Source organism: Sinocyclocheilus grahami, unplaced genomic scaffold (genome assembly GCF_001515645.1).
Source record: "Sinocyclocheilus grahami isolate Dianchi unplaced genomic scaffold, SAMN03320097.WGS_v1.1 scaffold1130.1, whole genome shotgun sequence".
Taxonomy (NCBI): Eukaryota; Metazoa; Chordata; class Actinopteri; order Cypriniformes; family Cyprinidae; genus Sinocyclocheilus; species Sinocyclocheilus grahami.
In genome coordinates this window covers 158,084-167,374 of record NW_015506309.1, presented here as the reverse complement: position 1 = coordinate 167,374, position 9,291 = coordinate 158,084, and the positions used below count along the sequence as shown (strand labels likewise).

The 9,291-nt window shown below is 34.5% G+C and overlaps 1 protein-coding gene across 2 annotated transcripts; it reads right to left on the bottom strand.

Moving 5' to 3' along the window:
- Positions 1-222: 222 nt before the first annotated feature.
- LOC107567131 (prostaglandin-H2 D-isomerase-like) lies at positions 223-5,092 on the bottom strand. Of its 2 annotated transcripts, none has more exons than XM_016252748.1 (7): positions 4,897-5,092; positions 3,561-3,700; positions 3,336-3,412; positions 2,677-2,787; positions 2,495-2,596; positions 1,383-1,407; positions 223-594 (listed from the first exon to the last, which is right to left on the bottom strand). In XM_016252748.1, the coding sequence occupies exons 1-7, from the start codon at positions 4,996-4,998 to the stop codon at positions 471-473; spliced, it is 681 nt and encodes a 226-aa protein (XP_016108234.1). In that variant the 5' UTR covers positions 4,999-5,092; the 3' UTR covers positions 223-470. The 2 variants fall into 2 exon arrangements, with proteins under 2 accessions (XP_016108234.1, XP_016108235.1); XM_016252749.1 differs by having other exon boundaries at positions 509-745.
- Between the last annotated feature and the right edge of the window lie 4,199 nt (positions 5,093-9,291).

Sequence of the window (9,291 nt, the reverse complement as noted above, 5' to 3'; positions counted from 1 at the left end):
CACAAAAATATTAAGCAGCAGTGTTTTTAACATTGATAATAATAAGAAATGATACTTGAGCAGGAAATCAGCATATTAGAATGATATCTGAAGGATCACGTGACACTGAAGACTGGAGTAATGATGCTGAATTCAGATTCGTCATCACAGGAATAAATAACATTTTAAATCATATTAGAATAGAAAAAAACACAAGCTTTAAAAATAAGCCTATATGCTTTGTTTAATTGCACAAAAACATTTTATTACTCATTTAGAAAATTCAGTGGCTGTAAAATGCTCACAAAGATTTGCCACAATTGTTCTGTAAACATTAGGCAAGCAACCACAGTAATACACGTGGTACATTATTAGTAGCACTCTGTGTCAGGTGGACCACTAGATTAGCAGAGGTCAACAGTGATGCTGGCTGATTGTGTCCTTTTACAACAGCTCCACTTGCTGGCTTTATGAGTGTAGCACAAACTGCGTTACATTGACGATGCGTTATAGTGTTGCATTTCTCCAATGATTGTTTGCGTTAAAACAAACACTCTTCCCCAAATGTTTAACAAAACAGAATATATGTAACCCAAGGTCTGAATCCACAGCTGGCTGAAAGATGGTGAAAGTATACAGTTAGATATAAAGTGAGTTACCGATTAAAAACATCCTGTCCACTCACACTTTGGAAAGATTCTCAGTGCCAAAGACTGATTGATTAGGAGATTGTGCAGATTTATCCTCTCTGAATTCTGCTGTATTCCTGCAGGTGAGTGAACAGTGGTGTATACTTTAGATTTGATAAAACAAGGCTTTTTTATGGCTTTTACAACAACGTCACATAGGCCCATGTATTTCAGCAATGGAGAGACTGGTGCTAGTTGTCACAAGGGCTATAACTAATAGTGATTTTCTGCTATAACTAGAAAACACGTGTATTAGTTTATTTTTTGGAGTTTTGCATGTTGGTTTAAAACGCTAAAGTTAATATTGAGTAACTTACATGTTAGACAAAATACTACTGGATACTTTCAATTTTTTACTCGGTCAATGAGAACAGTTCCAACTTTCTAACAAATCCACATCGGGATCAACCATTTTGTCTCCGAGCAAGTCGAAAAGTGTTTCTTTCCTGAATGAATCGTATTTTTTTAAGGAATCGTTTGATTCACTGACTCACTCATATAGACGGTCGCCACCTACTGGTTAAAGGATGTAATCGTAGGATTTACTGTAAATTCTCTGTCACTAATAAATACACAGGTTACTTACCCCTCTACCATGCCTAACCATAAATTACTTGTATGTTATGTCTTAGGTAATAATGGTGGAACGGTTAAATTATTGCCATACAGACAACTAACCCCAGCCTCTCATATGATGAAGTGGTAAATCCATACCTTGGTTCTAAGATAGGGCAGGGATCTAAAAAACATAAAAAAATAACAAATGCATGAAAAATCTGTTCATTTATGTATGATTGTATAAAGTAAACATGTAAATCAACAACTAAGAATCATCCCTATTAAAGGAATGGTTCACCCCAAAATGAAAATTTACTCAACTTCAAGTCATCAAAGATATAGGTGAGGTTGTTTCTTCATCTGAACATATTTTAAGAAATTTAACATTACATCTCTTGCTCACCAATGGATCATCTGCAGTGAATGGGTGCCGTCAGAATGAGAGTCCAAACAGCTGATCAAAACATCACAATAAACCACATCTACTCCAGTCCATCAATTAGCATCTTGTGAAGTGAAAAGCTGTGTGTTCTGCATTCTGATGGCACTCAGCAAGTAATACTAAATTGTGACCCTGGAGCACAAAACCAGTCTTAATTCGCTTGGGTATTTTTAGCAATAGCCAAAAAAACATTGTATGGGTCAAAATTATTGATTTTTCTTTTATGCCAAAAATCATTAGGATATTAATTAAAGATCATGTTCCATGAAGATACTTTGTAAATTTCCTACCGTAAATATATCAAAACGTAATTTTTGATTAGTAATATGCATTGCTAAGAACTTCATTTGGAAAACTTTAAAGGCGATTTTCTCAGTATTTGGATATTTTTGCACAGTCAGATTCCAGATTTTCAAATAGTTGTATCTCGGCCAAAAAATTTACCCTTATGACTGGTTTTGTGGTCCAGGGTCACATATTTCAAAGAAAATAGAAGTAATTATAAAATTACAAATACATCGATCTCAGAAATCTCAGAATTTCTCCAAATCTGTTATGATGAAGAAACAAACTCATCTACATCTTGGATGGTCTGAGGGTGAGTACGTTTTCAGCAAGTTTTCATTTTGGGGTGAACTATTCCTTTAAGAGTGACATGCTTGTTCTGTGTGTGCATGGTGTTTTGTTTATTCAGCAAACTTTAGAGGACCTATTTAAGGTCACATAAACATTCAACAGTAGCATCAGTGCAGCTTTTTCCTGCTCTTTTGCAGTGTGGCAGTCTGACATAAACAGTTTATGTTCGTTATGTCATATGAAAACTTACCGACATCTGTTGGAGTGACGATGGCCTCCTCAGAAAAGCCCAGAGATAAAGCAAAAGATCTGAATATCTGTATTAGATCTGGCCTTAGTATGGATGACCGTCCTAGGAGCAATGTTACTGACAAATTAGTATGCTTCATTAATGTCAAAGACACGTGATACAATTTATCGGTGTAGACTTACCGTAAAGAGCTATTTGAGTGTATTCTTTGTCCATGTTCTTGTATTTAAGGACCAAACTATAATCAGTGTAATTGGTCTCCACTATTGTGATGTCTTTTGTTATCTTGTGCCCTTAAAATGACAAAAAGTCAGACGTATCTTTTTATTAATTTAAAGTTAAGGGATTGATTTGATCTTTTTATGTTTGTATACCTGACATAAAATGTGCTTATAAAATTGAAGTAAATACATTTGATAAAGTATAAAGAGGCTTAAACCTGCACAGGAAATGGAAACCTAAAAATGGTAATAACAAAATATTATTTAATATCTCTGAATTTAATCTAAATACATTAATGCATGCCAACAAAACTATTTATTATGGATTAGATCAGGTAGAAATAGTTTAAGGTAACAATCACAGGTTTCAGTGTAAGTGAATTCAGTTTCATTTTATTCAGTTCAATTTTGCACTATATTCTGCTCAATATTCTGTATATAATAATTGAGAAGTAATCTCTCATTTTTCATTGGTCTGATGAAAGAGTGCAATGGACTTAAATGTATTTGAAAGTTTTTGACAGTTGCTGATGTCAGATCTCACATTTCACACAGTTCTGAGTGTGAATAATAACATCATGTGATAAGAAAGATGTTTGAGAGAGGAAATAAGAGCTTACGTTTGCTGAAGTAAGTGAATTCTCCAGGAACATCTGTCTTCTCATATGAATAAACACTGATGGAGCATCCATATGGTCTGTTAGTTCAAGTATATACAGATTGTTAGCGCAGAGCTCAAATATTTTGGTTAAATGTATTTTCCCATCACAATATGTTTTCCCTTTGTTATTCGAGATGGTGTGATAATATAAATATGGATCAACATCCTATCCAAAATTGTGCACCTCATGGTCCACATGGTCAGATTCACATTTCCCATGGCATCTGGTAGAAGAAGGCCTTTAGAAACCTTCAGCTGGTTTTTGAACATTGCAAACAACAGTGACTCATCTGCAAGTCCAATCCGGTACCATTCACCTGCAAACTGACAGTAAATGTAAGTAAAGATGGTTTGCAGTTTACTAAAGGCCCCAAGGGTTCTGTAGTACCAGGTGTTGGTTATATAGCCTAGATAATTACTGTTATTGACAAAAATAAAATAAAATGCAGTGTCTGAAAAAGAATTTGCAGTCATTTCACAACAATCGCTCATTTGTTAACATTAGTTAACTACATTAGATAACATGACCTAACAATGAAAAAAAAATCTAAATCATTTATTAATAATATTAATTTCAATATTTACGAATACATCATTAAAATCAAACATAGTGTCTGTTAATATTACTGAATGGACCTGAGCTAACATTAACCATGAACTATTTAATTTATAAATACTGTAACAAATGTATTGTTCATTGTTAGGCAATGTTAGCTAATGCATTAAGTAATGTTAACAAATGAAACCTTATTGTAAAGTGTTACTGAATTTACTCTATAACATTCTATTATTGTCTATTACTTCTCATTTGTTAACATTAGTTAACTACATTAGATAACATGACCTAACAATGAAAAAAAAAATCTAAATCATTTATTAATAATATTAATTTCAATATTTACGAATACATCATTAAAATCAAACATAGTGTCTGTTAATATTACTGAATGGACCTGAGCTAACATTAACCATGAACTATTTAATTTATAAATACTGTAACAAATGTATTGTTCATTGTTAGGCAATGTTAGCTAATGCATTAAGTAATGTTAACAAATGAAACCTTATTGTAAAGTGTTACTGAATTTACTCTATAACATTCTATTATTGTCTATTACTAGATAGCAGATTTTCTAACAAAATGTAATGTGGCAAATAGAGAAGCTTTGTTCTTTCTGTGAAAACAGCTAACTCATATTACCAATTAAAGCAGGAATTATGAATAATTTTAAGATCTGTTCAATATATACGTCAAAAACTTTGATTCTCATTCTTGTACAGAAATAAAAGCTGATGAACCATGATCCGTTCTTTAAGTAAACTATTGTGATATGTGACACTGATATCCGCCTCTTCACTGTTTGCTTTTGAATTTGAACTTTTGAACAAATGCTATATAAACAAACAGATTCACTTGGAATGCCTCTGCTATTAAATGAAAAACATGCATTCAATGCTTAAACTACTTACCCCTAAAATCTACAAAAGCACAACCCAAACAACTGAAAACTCATACTCACTTTCTCCGTATCAAAGTTGGGCTGAGGTTCAATAACAAGCTGTGTGTTGAAACCATGTGTCCCCAAAAACATACAAAGCAAAAGTGCTAATGCCAGAGTCATGCTGAAAGTTCAAACTCTTATGCTGTTTGGAAAAGTGAGGAACGCAAAACTAATGACATATCAGAGAAGCGGTGGGAAACTGCTGGGTTTATATTTGCCAACAACAAGGGAATGTTTGTGGAGGGCAGGAGCCCGGCCCCTAACACACAATGCATGTGTACCGTCAGTTAACTGCAGACCAGCAGTACAGACTTTTAAAACAGCAACGAATTTTAGTATGTTAGAGAATTTGACATAAAATTACTGAAGATTTATATAATACACAGAGAGTCAAGATGATTACAAAACACATTTGTCAGACATTCCACCAGTGCATAATTACAGACAAAAACAGATAGTTAAAGACATTTCACATGTGACACTTTCCACATTATGCTTTTTAACAACTCTGAACAACTCTGCTTGAAATGTTCCTCTACAAACTGTGAGGGTAAGATGACCCTGGACTTTGACTTAAACTGGCCCAACACAAATGTTACGACAGCAGTCTACAAAAATCACCATTACTCCAGTGTACACTTATGCCTGAAAATTTAATTAAATAGAGATGGTATAATGACTGAATACTTCTGAAGAGACCTCATAATAAGTCTCTGATGGGCCACTTTCTCAGGCAGTGCATACTAACTTTATGCACATGCTTCAAAAGCTAACACACACTGATCACTTCAAACAATAGCTGGAAGCTTCTAGGAATGAGACCACATAAACTATGATGGTTCATTACTGAAAAACATCACAGTACACGTAATGAGGTCTGGCTATAGCATGGAGTAGTCCTATAACTGCCTAAAAAACCCTAAACAAAATCCTTTTTTTAAAAGCAAATGCCGTTATAATACAGTATATTATATATATTTAATCATTCTATGCTTTTCTAGTACAGCTACGTTTGTGCTACTACTAGTATTTTACATAAATGGACAGCACAGTGTGCATTTTTGTGTGGTTATGCCCAAGGTAAAAAAGAGCCCCTGAAATTAGAGGGGGAAAATATTGTCCCTCACTTAAAAAGATAATTTTTGACAACAATATATGCAATATGTTATTAATCAAAATTTTTTTTTTACCATTTGTTTTCTGCAAACTAGCATGCCATTACTGCCTTTTACATACTGTAGTTGTTTTGTAGCTCAATAGACCCACATTTTCCTCTTAATTTTACCATTTGCAGATTACTTCTGCCATAGTATGCCATTATTCATTTCCATTGAGAATTTGAAATTAAAAAGAGCAACTGGTTATTTATAACCATTATCTAGTAACAGATGGCACCAATTTTAATCAAAGTAATTTATTAGGAAAAATAATAGTCACTTGACAAATATTTAGATTGTTCATTTTATCTGTATTCATCAGAAAAAAAATATTTTTTTAATAATAAAAAAACTTTTATTTAGCACATCACTTCATTTGGCACATAATTTATCATCCTTGTCATTATTACAGAACAATGCATTATACTTTACTGACTCAATTCCACAATTCAATCAAAACAACATACGACTTCACTTTTGAGACTTCAGTTTAATTTTGCTCACTTTCTGAACGAAGCCAATAGAGTTCTTCACTAACCATGTATGTTAAATACATTTGTATTATCATATTTGGTTGAACTTCTTTGTTAAACACAACAAGGTTATGGCAGGTGAGGTCAGAAAAAAAAAAAAAAGTATGCAGTCACCAATGCAGTTCATTAAACACAGCTTAGTTTACATTTATAACAGTGTACCATCAGAATATAAAGACAAGATTCATTTTAAATTCAACATTTCCTATAATATTCTTTTTGCGATCGGCTGAGCTTCTAATTAAAATGTAACCCAAGCTACAGTCTTGATGCAGAGGAAATTGCAGAGAAACTGCAAACTAATAAAGCTTATATAAACTCTGCATGTGTCAAATGAAGTTGTTCATGCACATTATATTCAGACCTTTTTCCAAAAACATCCTTTATATGACCTGCAAACAAGTTCAAATTATTATCTTTTTTACATCATCTCTTATTTTTAGTATCAACTATAACAGTCATATTAAACATTCTTGAAGACTGCTTGAAAATATATCACATCAGCCGCTATGTATGCTAATTCAATGACAAATCGCATTAAGGAAGTATCAAACACACATATTTGATATGTAAACTTTTACATTATTTTAAAACATAATGAGATGCTTCTAACATGTCATTGCAACTAGTTTGTTTTTTCCAAATTTTGGTATTGGCAACTTGGCACTAAGGAGAAAACTTGTCTAGTGCCGATGAGTCCCCTTAAAACGGGCTTGAATCTCCTCCAGAGTTTTGCCTTTGGTCTCAGGGACAAAAATAGCAGTGAAGATGACATTGAGAGCACACAGTCCTGAGAACATCCAGAATGTCCCTGCGCTGGTTATGGCATCCTAAAAAGAAACATTATTGATCCTTTATTAGACCCGTTTGTTAAACCTAGAATGTTTCTGTGGAAAATACATGACTGTCAGCTCACCATGAGGTTCTGGAAGGTCTTGGTGACAATGAAGGCACAGGTCCAGTTGGTGAGCACACACAGAGCACTGCCCAATCCCCTCACTCGCGTGGGAAAGATCTCAGACATCACCAGCCAAGGAGTAGGACCCCAACCAAGAGCAAAACCTGATTAACACATATATATGATATTCAGACTAACTGCAGTCCATTCACATATTTCAATTATAACAAATCTCGGATTTGATTGATATTACAATGTTAATATATTTGGTCTTGGTGGAATAGATCTGCTGAACATGCTGCTGCTGTTGCTGCAGAGCAAGTTTTGACTTGCTACTGCCAATAAATGCATAGACAAGCTGTTGTGAGCAGTGTAAGATATGCTGCAGCTGCTGCATGAATAGGCATATATAAATCTGGTAGCACATCTAGACAGGTGGAGCTGGGGGAGGCGGAGGGTTTCAGACCAATCAGCTTGTGCCAAGCAGCAAATGATGTGGCCAATCAGCCTGCGCCATCAAGAGTTTCATGACTTTTCACCAAAAATATGAACTGGACAAAATCTCAAGTGCAGCTACATAAAGGAAGCTAGACCGCTGTATATTTTGCTTCCTTTCTAAGTCCCTTTGCATTAGGGATGCACCGATACCACTTTTTCCCAGTACTCGCCCGATACAATACTTTTATTTTTGGTACTTGCCGATACCGAGTACCGATATTTTTATTGCATTTGTAATTTTTTTAAATATTGGTGTTTTATTATTTTAAAACCTCATGTAATTTTAACAAGTCAGTACATTTTAACCTTCAATATTATAGTAATGTATTACCAACTAACTCTCATATATATATTTTACAGCATTAGTTGAGAGATTTTTTTTCTTTGAAAATTTGGCATGTACTTTACCTGACATGTAGCCAAATGAATCGATATTGAATCGAATCGAATTGGTAATTGAATCGAATCGCAAGCTTGTGAATGAGAATCGAATCGTGAAATTTTGTCAAAACCCAGCCCTAAAATTAAATGTTCAATTAGTACATGAATTATTGTTCTGTAATTGAATCGCATTAGAGCTGCTCCATTGCAGCGGCTCAGTACTGTAATCACGCGATTTGCTGTAAAAATGCAGGGAACCACTCGCTATAAATCTCCTAACTGTGATATTTGCATAAATAGAAGTCGCGTTTTTTTCATCTGAAATGTGCAGGGATTTATTTTCTAAAGTCACTCATATAATGCAGAAACACTCTTGAAGCAAGCAAAACACGCACAACGTGCACACGTATTTGTACTGGAGCAGAATGAGAGGGACAAGTACAGTACAGCCTAGCGCATTTCACACAGGCTTTTATTAATTTCACTTTCGCCAGAAAATCGTGTATGCTTAAAGGTGGAAATAAATGACGTTTATAGTGAATGCCTCTATAAATTGTCTTATTTACGATTTAGTTTTAATCCAAATGATGCGTGCTAAGTGAGCGAACATCAATAACGATCACACAACAGAAGTGCGCGCTCTCTCTCCCTCCCTCCCTACCATTAAGTAACTTGTGCATTGTTTTACTTACTTGTTTTTGACACAGCCGACCGAACTGCAAACTTTCCAGTGATGTGTGTGAGAAAGGGATATTCACTCGACAAGCTCGCGCATCTGCGCCGCAGCGCGCTCAATCCACTCAGCGTGCTTTGCTTACCAGCTGGCGCACATCAGCTATACAGGCGTTAATACTGAATGTTTTATATTCATTGCATACATATACTTCGTAGACATAGGGCTGGACAATAAGTCAATATCAATATGTATCGCGATATAATTTTTTTC